Source organism: Nannospalax galili, unplaced genomic scaffold (genome assembly GCF_000622305.1).
Source record: "Nannospalax galili isolate Female #2095 unplaced genomic scaffold, S.galili_v1.0 scaffold746, whole genome shotgun sequence".
Lineage (NCBI taxonomy): Eukaryota > Metazoa > Chordata > Mammalia > Rodentia > Spalacidae > Nannospalax > Nannospalax galili.
The window spans coordinates 311,168-324,593 of record NW_008354790.1 but is presented as its reverse complement, the minus strand read 5'-3'; the positions used below and the strand labels follow the sequence as shown (position 1 = coordinate 324,593).

General features: G+C 47.0%; 1 protein-coding gene across 2 annotated transcripts in view; it reads right to left on the bottom strand.

Annotated features, from left to right (window-relative positions):
* Positions 1 to 13,426, bottom strand: part of Plxna4 (plexin A4) — a 461,715-nt gene that overhangs the window by 355,765 nt on the left and 92,524 nt on the right. For both annotated transcript variants that reach the window (XM_017802882.2, XM_029555453.1), the window contains exon 3: positions 9,887 to 10,069. In XM_017802882.2, the coding sequence (XP_017658371.2) occupies positions 9,887 to 10,069 (183 nt within the window). The remainder of the gene's footprint in view (positions 1 to 9,886; positions 10,070 to 13,426) is intronic.

The window sequence follows — 13,426 nt, the reverse complement described above, 5'->3', positions numbered from 1 at the left end:
AGTATGCCTTACATATGATCACTGGATGGACTAACTAGACTCCAGTTGATGCATTTACACTGAAGGGTACAAATGCCTGAATGAATGGGACTTAACATGTATAGCGGAATACGTGGGGTTTGGTGGAGGGATGGGGGAGGCATAGATCGGGGAGGAGGTCTAAATTTGATTAAAAACTGTTGTATGAAATTACAAAAGCTCAATAAATAAATTTTTGTGTGTGTGTGTGTGTGTGTGTGTGTGTGTGTGTGTGTGTGTGAAGAAAGAGCAAGACTGGCTGCCCAGGTGTGGAGAGCTGGTCATAATGACCACAAAGAATGAGGGCTGGGTGGCAGGCCTTTGCCTCAAGGGACTTGCAAAGCTTCCATGACTACGTAGAAGCTGCCATTTTCCAAATGAGGAAAGACAGGGACCTGGGATAACCTGCCACAGGAAAGGAAGCCAGAGCCTCTACATATTGTATCCTAGGCTGTTGAGTGAAAGTTTTAATAAGAAAGCAAAGGCCAAGCAAGGCTTGAGTATGTCCCAGGCCTCAGGTCAATGGTAGGCGGAAAAGCATGGTTTGCTGCTTCCTAGAAACCCAGTGCCCTTCCCACAGCCTCGCCCAGCCTGCTGTGCTAAAGGGAGGCTGACATGGCATAGGATGTGTGGGATGGGATGGGATGGGATGGGATGGGATGGGATGGGATGGGATGGGAGTGGCCATGTGGGTAGGAAGCTATTGTTTCTCAGGGCTGAGTCTCTTCCTCTGTATTTAAATTTAGCCAGGGTGCTTAAGGACTCAAAGAATGCAGAGTTAAGATACACTGAGGGCTAAGCCCTGCCTCCTTTCCTTGGTGGGTTGGTTCGTTTACACTGGGCTTCTGGCCAGGGAAAGTAAATGGCATGAAGTTTGTTGTTTTTAACTGTGAGAGTGAGAGCCCTGGACTGCTTCAAGAAGATGAATCTGCCATACTTAATAGGGTGGATTCGAGAGACAAGTATCTAGAGTGAGAAAAAAAATCTGTTACAACTGTCCAAGCCACAGCAGGGCAGAGAAGGGCAAGAAAGGTTCTAACCAATGTGCAGATGAGCCAGGAACACAAGCCAGAAGGACCAAGTCCCTCAGGATCCTGTGAGACCTAGCTCACAGCCAAGGACTCAGGCATAGACAAAGCGCAGGGTCTTCCCGTGAGACAAAGGGGCAGACCTTAGATAAATCATGTGACCTCAGGGGGGGTGGTTAGTTAGGAGCAAGATGAAGGTCATAAATATGAACCTAAGATGGAAATGCTAAGAATTACATAAGAAAATAAAAGTATAGAAAACAGGTGATGCCTGGGCCCTAGGAGATGCCCACCCTACCCTCTTTCTTATTAGCCAATCACACCTCTTCTTAAGAAGCCAGATGGCCCCTAGCAGAGGACCTAGTCTGGAGGCTGGACTCTTGGTGACCACACAGAGTTACTGATTTGAAAACTAGTTCTTAGTCATCTCCCCCACAAAGAACCACCCTCTGCCCAGATAAACAGCACCCTGATGAAGAAAGTGTGGTACACTCGATTTCTGCTCTGCGTTCATCCTCTGATTCTCCACATCTGCACCTGTGGTAGTGTCAATGGAAATGTCCCCCATAGGCGCTGAGTATTTGAACACTTGGTTAGTTGGTGGTACTGTTTGAGGAGGGTCATGGAACTTCTAGGAGGTGTGGTTATGTTGGAAGAAGCACATCACTGGGTGTAGGCTTTGATAATATAAAGCTTGCCCTCTTCTAGTCTCTCTCTTTTTCCTGTGCCTGCTTGAAGATGTGAGTCCTCTGCCATCACGCCTCCCCTCCATGATAGACTCTTATCCCTCTGGAATCATAAGTCAAACTCCTCCTTCTATAAGTTACTTTGGTCATGTTGTTTTATCACAGCAACAGGAAAAACAACTGTTCACACATTAATACAGTACTGTCAAAGCCTCAAGGAGCCAGAAGATAGGGTAGCACTTAGGCCACTGCTGTTCACTGGATGTGAACTTGGAGACTGAAAGTATTGGTTCCAGTCCCCTCAATGGCCCAGACTTGCAGCTCTAGCTCTAGTGTGGTAAATAGCCTTCACAGTGGCCCTTGGAGATTTCCACCATCTCCTGGTACTCATGAACTCATGGATCCCTCCCCCTGCATGTGAACCCAGTGGCAGACCTCCAGCAGTCAGAGTAAAACAATGAAAGGTCACTTCTGAATTGTGTTCCAAAGAGAGTCTCTCTCTCTCTCTCTCTCTCTCTCTCTCTCTCTCTCTCCTCTCCCTCTCTTCCTCTTCTCCTTTCTGTCTCTTCTTAATCTGCAGAAGTGACTTGTCCTATTTCATTGGTATATGACTAGCCTTCATGGATGGGTACACATGGAAGATCTGACATCTTCATCACCAATGAGGACCTGAGTGGTCCTGGAACTGGATCCTCTGCCATTCTGGCCTTGAACCACAAGATGACTGCAGTCATACCCAACACTTTGACTTTAGCCTGAGATTGACCATAAGCCAGAGGACCCAGATAAGCTATGCCTAGGTTCCTGATCCCAGAAAACTGTATGGTAATAAATGTGCTAAGACTCTGGGTTTAGGAATAGCAAATTCACTGTGACACCTGGACCAAGAGTAACCATGGATGTTTTTACAAGAGCCTAGGAAAAGTCACTAGGAAAATAAACTTGACCACAAGAAGCAAGCCTGGTGATCACATTCTGGAAAGTTCCTAAGAACAAGGTGGACTCCCAGGACGCTCCCAGTCAGAGCATCAACAAGCAGGCTATGACTCAGTCCAATGGCCACTGCCTTCCCCATCAGTTGTCCCAGAGGTCAAATCAGTCTCTGATGCTGAATCCCTCCCCTGGTTACATCCTTGCTGGGACCCTGCCCTGTACTGACCCCCCAGATCCTATTCTCTTCCGATGGAGAGTCTATCAGGGACAAACTCAGCAGGTAAGGGGGCCATTTACAGGCAGGGGGTCTGTTTCTCTCTTGCCTTCTGCCTTCTCCTACTTTCTCTGCATGCTGCACCTCTCATCCTCTCCCATCTTTGTTGTCTTGGTTACATGGCCAGACTCTTGATATTCTGCTAGTTTTCATTCTAATGATATGTTCTTGTAAAGCACAATATTTTACTTCAATTGTATGTGTCACTGGATAAATTCCTCCAGCGTGCCTGACATTTGTGTATCAGCTGCTTGAATATGCTCTTTGATTCTGGGGTATTTCTGCAGCACTTTCTTCAATTTTAATGTCTTTGCATCTTAATGTGTGATCAGTATCTTGCCACACAAATATATATACACACATATGATTCAAAGAGGTGGCATGTGTATCAATAAATCTTGAATTGGCAAAATTCACTTCCAACAGTCTCCTTCAATCATGTGCATGAACAGGGATCTCCAGGGGAAGAGACTGACAGGTGCTCCTGAGGCCCTGTTTGCTGGGGATCGTGATGTGTGTTTCTGCAGGAAGCAGAAAGTGCCAAAATCCAGCCTCAATGCCAAGCTGCCTTGAAGAGCGCTGTATCAAAAGCCATGGCAAGGACACATCCCAAGCTTGCTCAGTTGACCTCTAAGATCCCCCCAGGGAAGACCAGTGGACCCATGGGCAGAGTAGTAAAAAATAGGAAATGATAAGAAAATAGAACAGTGGGGTAAAAGGTTGGTTCGGGGCTTCATGGTATCAAGTACATAAAACATGCCCCAAGAGGGCACTCATCCACCTGGTTGCTTTCTTTACCTACTGGATACAACATGAGGAGACACTTAAAACACAGAAGAGATTAAAACTAGGAGAGAGAAAGGTCCAGGAGAAGCAGAGAGGTCAACACAAGGCAAAGTTAGTCTGAAGAGCCAGGCTTAGGATGCTCAGGCTGGAAGGAATCATGACAGAACAGCCACCTCTCTGTCCCTGGTGAGATGTGGACCCAGAGGAGAGAGCGTGGGACCTTTGCTTTGTCTGTGGGCTCTTTGCTTACAGCACATTCGACCTCGGCTTTCATTTCTTGTACCTACAGCATAGGTTAAGATTCATGCAGGCTTAACACTAACAAACTTAGGCGGTGACAAGGAAAACAGCACAGAGGAAAGAACCACCAAGACTGCCTGGAGGGGCGTTCCCATTCTAGAAACAGGTCAGCACCAACTTTCACATTTGTTTCCTTCCTGCTTGGCTCCTAACATGCAAACTCACAATAGTCGCTATGCTTTGAGGAAGCACCTAGAGCAACCAAGCTGAAGGACCAGACTTGAATCAGTACAGGAGCTCTCTGCTCAAAGCACAGGCACCTGGTCAGTACTGCACTTCCCTAGGTCTCCCCGTAGTTCTGCCCATCTGCCCAGCTTTACGTGGCATAGGCTTACTTTAAATCTTTTAATTATTACTCTGTGTGTGTGTGTGTGTGCGTGTGTGTGTGTGTGTGTGTGTGTGTGTGTGTATAATGGGGGAGGGGCAAGTGTAACAGTGCACATGTGGCAGTCAGAGGACAACTTTGTGGAGCTGGTTCTCTCTTTCTACCTTTATATGGATCCCAGGGATCGAACTTAGGTCATCATGCTTGCAACAACTGACCCATTTCATCAGTCCTCAGATTTATTTTTAATTAAAGTGGATTTAAATTTCCAGAGGAGTTTTGAAAAGAATTCCCAGATGTATTTAGGCAGTAGCAGAGCAGGGGATGGAGCCCAGATTGGATACTGCTGTGTGGCTCAGTCCCTGCATGTACACACACACACACACACACACACACACACACACACACACACGACATCGAGTCCTGAGAAACTGTTCAGAATCACACCTAGACCCAGATGTGACTTCCCCCACCCTCCACTCCAGGACAGTTCCCCTCCTGGACTCAGGGAACAACAAATAAGTTGATTTAAAACAGGTCCAAGAAATAAAAATAAGAGGAGTGAATCAATCTGCAGGTCATGGTGAGTAAATCTTGTTTCTGTGTTTTACTCTCCTATTGACTCCACATGGAAGCACACATTCAGTTCCCATCCAGGGAGGATGGTCTGATTTAAGCATACTTATACTAGGTGTATATATACTACAGGCTTTCTTATGGGCCATTCCAATTACCAACTTGATCATATTAAGAACTACCTACCACACACCTTCAGGTGTGTCTGAATGCTTCCACAGAGGATGAACCAAGGGGGTAAGACCCACCCTGAATGTGGGTGGCCCTATCCACGGGCTGGACTCGTCTAAATAAATAGAGAAAGCCAGATGAGCACCAGCATGCCCCTTTCCCTGTTTCCTGACCCACAGAGATGTTAGAAGGTGGTCACCTGCTGCCATACCACCCCCTCCATAATGAGCTGTATTCCCCAAGCCCTCAGTGAAAAGAAGCCTTTCCTCTCTCAAATTGCTTCTTATTACCTATCACAGCAATAACAAAGGTAAATTCAGACTCATAGCAGAAAGAGCCATGGCTCTGCTCAACCAACATGGGCGTGTTCTCTGCCCTTTAGATACGAACAGCATAATGTAGCAAAAACACTCAGGAAAGACGCAACCACGGAGCGAAAAGAGCTATCACACCTCCAGCGGAAGTTTATGATGTTGTGGTTCACAGTGAATGCCAGTCTCCTCCTCTGTCGTCAGGCAATAAATTCACTGCCGATCAGCAACCATAAAATATGAGGAAGGAGAGGAAGACGCAGAAAGGATTTCAGTGAGATATTTAAGCAAATAGATCTCTAACCTGGGTTCCCCACGGTCGGAAGGTTCTCAGGTTCACATATTTAAAGCAAGTCGAGTGTTTGTTTGCCTTATGGATTTTGCCTATAGATGAAATTTTAACAGGCAGTGGGTTCTCTTAAATTCCTGAGCACCTCCTAATGATTTTAGCATTTACATGTTGGGGATTTTTTGGTCTTTTTGAGACAAGGTCTCCCTGTAGCCTCAGCTGGCCCGGAGCTCACTATGGAGACTAGACTGGCCTCAGTCTCTTAGAGATCTGCTTGCCTCTGCTTCCTGAGTCCTGAGATTAAAGGTGTGCACCACCATGCACACTTCTTTATGTCAGGTTTCTTCAGAACATGCCTTTTATGTTCATCATGGGGAAAGTACGCCAAGCATGTGCATGTGCACTCACACACACACACACACACACACACACACACACACACACACACACACACACACACACACACACTCAATCAGCAAACACAAAAGACATACAAATTGGTACTTTCTTCACCTCCTTTCCCCTTGCCTCATGTGATGTGTGCACTCAAGGAGAGAAATTATGGTCATCAAAGGCAAGACTGCAAATAATTGGGACCCACACCTTTCAAGCAAAATAAAAAGTCAGTAATTTTGAGGGCAGCCTATGGATAGCTGTAGTCTAGCTCCAGAGCCCCCTAAAACCCACAGCCAACTTCCCTTACTCTCAGAAAACCCCCAAGCCCCTTCCCGCCCACCTTACCCACTTCAAGTCCCTTGTCAAGCTGCAAAGAACTCTGAAAGGCCCTTGATACACACAGGAGATTATTACAGGGCTCGACGATGCCAACTCTGTAATTATGGCTGCTGTATGATTTCCATTATTCTCACACCCTGAGCTTGGTCGCTCACAAAACTTGCCACAAAGTCCTCCTGCAGCCTCTAGTCCTCCACGGCTGGACCTTTGCCCAGAAAAGTGGCTGTGGGTCTGATAACCTCTGGGACAACCAAACCAGAGTTACTGCAAGGAAAGGGGCGTGGTGCTCCATGGAAGACGGGTGGTGGGAAATTCTATTGTCTAGGAAAACAAATAAACCGTCCACTTTCGCTTTTTATTATTTCAAACAACAGAGGTGCCGGCCCTGCTTTCCTTTTCCAACTCAGACTGTCCCTTGGGCTGGCTGTGCTGCAGAAGCCGACGCCAGGCTTGAGCACAACTATTAGGCAGCTGCCACCCTGCGCCTGTGGAGCAGAAGGTTTGGCTGCGTGGATGGCACAGCTCTCCCCAGCAGGACAGCCAGCTCATTCCCTCCATACAACCCCTCTGCTCCTAGCTTTCAGATATTTATGCCTGGCCAGCCCCCTCCACTGCTGGGGAAATTAAATTTAATGTCCCAGGTGGCTGAAACAGGACTATTCTTACACAAACTCACCCAAGGGAAAGGTGAGAAATGCCAGCCTGCACACAGCTGACACAACTCCAAGAGTCCAACTGGGTGTCGCCTGTTGCCCACACATGGCTCTTCTCCTACCTTCCCCAGATGTGTGATTCCTAAGCATTTGCTCACCCAGGCTCCTGGGGTGTGCTCACCCTCCCTCACGGAGCTGTGCTGCACTGAGCCTTGGTGGCAGGCGACAGGCTTCTGTGCCATTTTAAACCATCTCAGATTTATAGTACAGCTGCAACCAAAGTATATCCCCCCCCCCAATAATTATTCTGTTATATTCAACGAACTCTCTATGTTCCTTTCACTGGTCCCAAGACCAGTCAGCCCCAGTAATGACACTAAATAACCTCTCATACAGGAGCTATCCAGACTGGCCAACTAGTACATAATCTCCAACAGAGATTCAGTGGGTAGTAGTCTGTTAGAGTGACACAGGAAGATGCTTCTCCATTGTACTAAGATGGGACTCACTGCAGAAAAGAGTTAAAGCATCCCAAAGTGTCTTGCCTGTGGATTTACTCTCAATAGTGCTTATTCCCCAGAAAGAGCAGACAAAGTTGATTAACAGATGCTTCATGTATGACCTGTGTACGGTGATTGTATTGGTCAGTGTTTTGCCGCTATCACAAAATACCCAAGATAATTAGCTTATAATGAGGAAAATGATGATTTGGGCTCACAGTCTGAGAAGTTCTAGTCTCATTTCACTTGGCCTCATTGCCTTGAGCCAGTAGCAAACTGTTACATCATGAGAAGAACGTATGATGGGGAAAAATACGTCGTGAGTCAGGGAGCAAGAGAAAAACAGAAAGGGACAGAAGTCATACAACTCCCCTCAAGGGCAAGCCCTACTGACCTCAGGGCCTTGTACCAGACCCCACCTCCCAAAGGTTTCACCATCATCCAGCAGGGCCTCCCTGGGGATAAGCCTTCCAAACAGGAGCCAAACTGCAACAGCAATGCCTCTGAGATTCGGAGTTCACTTTTCCAGCTAACTGAATAATAGCCAAAACAGATAGATCTAAACAACCAGCAGAAATGCCCACAAGGTCCCTATCTACAAGAGAACTCACAGACTTCTCTTCCTGGTTATAGGGGGGCCCACTAGACACCCCTCAGCAAGTGTGGAGGCCTGATTTCCTAGCCCACTTAAAGTTACATGCCTCAGCCTAAGGGAGAAGGGACAGTGCCGGAGTCAACAGAATCTCCCACAGTAACAAAGTGGTGAGTGGCAGGGAGCGTGAGAAAGCATGAGGGGAAGCAGCAGGCAGACAGCAATCAGACATGGCTCTGCAGTGACAGCACACCCTGCCTCACAGCATCTCTCTTGGTATCTACAAAATTCGGTTCAATACATGGGTAAAATTCCCAAAGAGTCACAGCAGCAAGGTTCAATTATGCATACTACATTGTATGAAGAAAAGGCAGGCATCTATGAAATACAATGCTCGAAGATTCACAGCCAATGGGTAAATTATCTTTCAGCTGTGACACTGATGGCAGGACACTAACATGAGGTGGTTCCCTCTTCCTGGGTGAGACTGGGTATGCATAACGCGTGTCCTTACTCTTTACAGTGTTGCCATGGCACTCCAGGGGGATATACTGCTTTCTTTTCCAGATATTCAAATAGTTATTCTATATACCCATAACCCAGTCATGCTTACTCAGCTCCTGTCTTGCACACCCTCCACATTGTCACACTCTAGACTCACAATCTATGCATGAAATTAAGTTCCCAGAAGGATTTGACTGCTGTGCCATTACATAGTGGGACTGTAGAACAGACACAGTTTTCTAGACCTTCCCAGAATGTGTCCCTACGACCATTCAGAGCTAAAGCCCAGACATATAGCAAAGGGAAAATTGGGATCAAGATTCAGTCTTTATCAGTTTGCTTAGTCTGAATCGTACAATGTTTGGAGAATCCCAAGGAAAGCCTGAATAAGATAAGCAAGAGTTCTTTCCTTCTTAAAAAACTGAAGAGCAACTAATGACCAGCCAACAGAAAACAGAGCCTCCGGCTTCCAGAATTAGAAAGACGACCCTATCAAAGAGGGCACACAATGAAGTCACCTCTATTCTGCTGAGAAACCAGATCTGAGAACATTTCTGAACGGCAGGTACACCCAACATGGCCAGTGGCCAAGGTCACCCAGTATGCCATTACAAGGGTCACAGGCTAAGTCCTCAGACCCTATGATTCCATCCACTGTAAAGCCACTGCTACAGTTCCACTGCAGCTACAACGTCCTCTTCTCACAAGTTGGCTCTTGGCCCCATTAGCAGCTCTCAAACAGGTCTACACATCACTCCATCTATTCCCTGAATGACTTCCAGATGGATGCACCATCCCAGAAGGGCTGGAACAAGAGGAACAGGCACATCCTTCCCCTCCCCCTGTCCACCTTCTCCAGCCACCTACACTTAATAGAGCCTTCACCTAAGGGCGCAAGGCCAAGTAGAACAAAGTAGACCATTTGGAACAACCTAGTAAGGCTGCACTAAGAATTCTCATGTGCACGCCAGCTCTTGGGAAAGGTGAATTCATCCACTCATGTGGCCTGATTCCCATAACAACCTACAAATGAAGGCAGAGAAAGGCCACTCAACTGTCATAACAGCAACAGCAAATCTCCTCAGCTCAAACCTGTCTTACCGGTCCACCAGGCCCATGACAATAAGAAATCATATGGACAGACTCCACCCCTGAGGGGACAGACTGTCTTTACAATAATCAAACTGATCACACCTCTTTCCTACCTTCTTTAGTTTGCCACTTTTGGTGCCCACGAAGGCCAGAGAGTGATTCTTGTAGACATAGGCGATGACAGAAGTCATGCGGTCCCTGTCCTCCGTGAAGACAGGAATGCCACGTACCATCTCAGACACTCCCAGAGGGGCATTCATGTCCAGGCCACAGAAGTTATCGTCTATCGTTAGGAGCTGAAAATTAAATAGGAGAAAAATTAGAAAGGAGCATAGCATTGAGGCAAATGGCAGAAGTGTGAAGTCAGGGACCTCTAGAGCTCCAAGACTTTTTAGCAATGGATCATGTGATCCAAACCCTTTCTGCTTCATATAAAAATCTCAGCTGCAGAGGAACTAGATGGTCTGCCCAAAGTCACCTGAGTAAGCACCTGCAGGACCATGGCAACAACACAGTTCCCTGGAAGTTCTCACCAGCTCCATGTCCTCTCTGAACTCCTTCAACCCTTCCAGGTATCTTCTTGGTGGCTATAGTTGACCATCATCACAGCCACATGGAAAAGCTCTAGCCCAGCCTCTTGCATGGGTTCCAAACATCTGGGCTTTGGTATAAGAGGGCAGTGACCTCCATGTCAATATACTGACTATCAAGCAGATGAGCTGGCGAGGGCTCAAATGGGGAGAATGAAGGTTGACACATTGAAGTATGACTAACAGAATCTCAGTAGAGACATGTCTACATGCTCAGCAAAGGGGGAGGATTCAAGGAAGCAAGGTTCATACCTGCTCAAGAGCCTCCCAGGTTCCCTATCTCCTAGAGTATAATGAAGAGAGGTAGCCATGGCCTTGTGATGTTTAGACCAGCCTTTCCCAGAGCACCATCTATGCAGCCAAGTTCCACAAGTTGTTCCACCTAGATGGACCCTTTAAGTAAACTCCTGGGAAACACTAAGTGATTCATAATATAAGATCCTAAGAAGAAATGTGTTTAGCCTCGTCTCAGGCTTTCCCAAATACTTCCAAACTTTACACTTCACATTTCTGAGCACTCTCTAAGGGGAAAACTCTTGAACTATCCTGTGAGACACATAACTCTCCTTCTGACTCCACAAAGTCAGGGATGAGTGGGAAGAGCTTCTGGGCCAATTTTCCAGTATTTCCACTCAATCTTCCTCCTTTTCATACCAGACTTCTAGCTACCCCATGTAACAGAGGGGACCCCATGCAACACTGGGGTCCTCCCAGGTTCTATTGTACCATGAATGATAAAGACCTCCACAGTGGCTGATGAGAACCCCCATACTTGCCTTGAGCCACTCTGATTTGGCTCAAGCTTCTCCAAGGTGCTAGGGACTTACTAGATTTCTCCCCCTTTCTTGGAAGCACTGTGTGGCCTCAGAAGGGTTATTCCGTCTTCCTGTGCTTTTACTTTCCACACTACAACGAGGAAGGAAACAATCCCTGCTTTTTGATGGGCTACCATAAAGCCTATGGAGCTTGGGCCTGTAAACGTCTTTGGACCTTTCAGAGAACAAAGTGAAATAAAATACAAGGTGTCACTTTTTTAAAGGCTTCAGTGCAGCCAAAGCAAGAGGCATCTGGAGAACAGCAGGCAGGCCCTTGCCAGCACAACCCTGTGAAAGTGGCCAGCTCAGTTCTCCAGAGCTTAGGGGCTCTTCCACTTTCTTCTAGAAGAGGGGTAGAACAGGCATCATCCACCTCAGGGAAGGGGTGGGGCACATACTGAGCATTGAAAAATCTACGTGTGGCTGCCCAGGCCTGCCCATACTGCCCCCTTCTTCCTCCATGGTAGCCAGGGTGGATGGTGACAGTATGGGCAGGCCTGGGCAGTCACATGTACAACAGATGTCTATTCTATACCTTGGGTAGCTTCTGGCCCCCATACATTTAGTCCAATAGCTTACACCAAACACAACTCTCTCATTTACCCCTAAAAAGAACCATAGCAGTCGGGGCTGGAGAGATGGCTCAGTAGTTAAGAGCATTGACTGCTCTTGCAGAGGACCCAGGTTCAATTCCCAGCATCCATATGTTGGCTAACAACCATCGGTAACTCCAGTTCCAGAGAATCTGACACCCTCTTCTGACTTCCACAGGCATTGCATGACAGAAATGCACTTACATACACGCAGACAATATACTCATACACGTAATTTTTTTTTTGTCTTTTTGAAGCAGGGTCTCCTTGTAGCCCCAGCTGTCCTGGAACTCCCAAGTGCTGGGACTACAGGCATGTGCCACCATGCCTGGCTCACATAATTTTTTTTTTAAAAAATAGATAAATTTTTTTAATAAAAAGAACCGTACAGTCAAGTTAATGACAAAATTTCAAGGCCTAGTCTAGATCTTTCTTCCTATCATGCAGGAGACAGGTGGTAGAAGTTAAGAGCTAGACAGAAGAGAGGAAGGAAAGATCCATGCTAAGGGAAGCTGATACCTATTCCTTGCTGTATGTAACCATGGCAATCTGCCAGATGTTCCCAGGGCAGTCTGAGGTGCCCAGAATCCTCACTGTCCTTGAATGTTGTTGCTTTCAATTTTCTCAACTCACACTGTGTTACAGAGACCTCTACCACCAGCAAAGTTTGTATTTTGTTTGTGACTCATTTTCTAAGAAACTGAAGTTGAACGATCATCTACTCTGCACAGGGGGAAACTGAAGAAAGGAAAGAAGGGAGCCCGTGTTTCATTGGCTCTGCCCGCCCCCCGCCCCTGTTTTCATACCCACATAGCCTTCATTAACCTGAGGCAAGAGGAACTCTAGGCTTCTCAGCCCCTAGAACAGCATTTCTGAGTAGCCAGGATTACTGAACACAGACTTTCCCCCCTCCCCTTGGCTAGATGAAACACAAGCAAATCAACAGCCACCTACAAAACAGACTATGCATTCAGGCAACTGTATCAGGAAATCATGGTATCTGTGAGTCTCTTCCTCCCTCACAGCAAAGGGCCCTGGTGAGGCATGTTTTCACCAGAAGGAAGTGAAGGTAGCCCAATATGATTGCCTGATTCTGCCGGTCCTCAGATCAGGGGGCTCCCTGCCAGGCCCCATGAGAAGACAGGGGCTCTGTCTCCACACCTGTTCCATGACAACAATCACCCATATTGCCTGCTCAGGGTTGTCCTTCAGCTGGATGGAGGCTGAAGATGCAGCTGGGGGCTCGTGGGTGACATTATGGAGAGTGATGCCTTCCCCACTCTTAGCTTCCTCATTGGCTCAGTGTCTCTCTCTGAATGAAACCCCAGATGATGAAGGTATGATCCAGGCCTTTGACCAAGCACACAAAGCTGAAATCTTCCAGCTGTCCTGGAAAGTGGCCTTCTCCTTTGTATTTTTTTTCACGTTGAAATAGTGAGAAAATATCAATGGATGGGGTCACATAGTCATTGAGCTGCTTCCCCATGGTACAACTTGTATTCTCTCAAATAGCAAGGCAGGACCATCATAAGAACTAGGTGAGGCAGCGAGAGAGGGTGACCTGTGACCTGGAAGCACTTCAGTGATGCAAGATAGCTTGTGTGGATTTGGGGTGGAATGGCTGCAGACTCTCACAGGCTCTTAAGCTGCAGCAT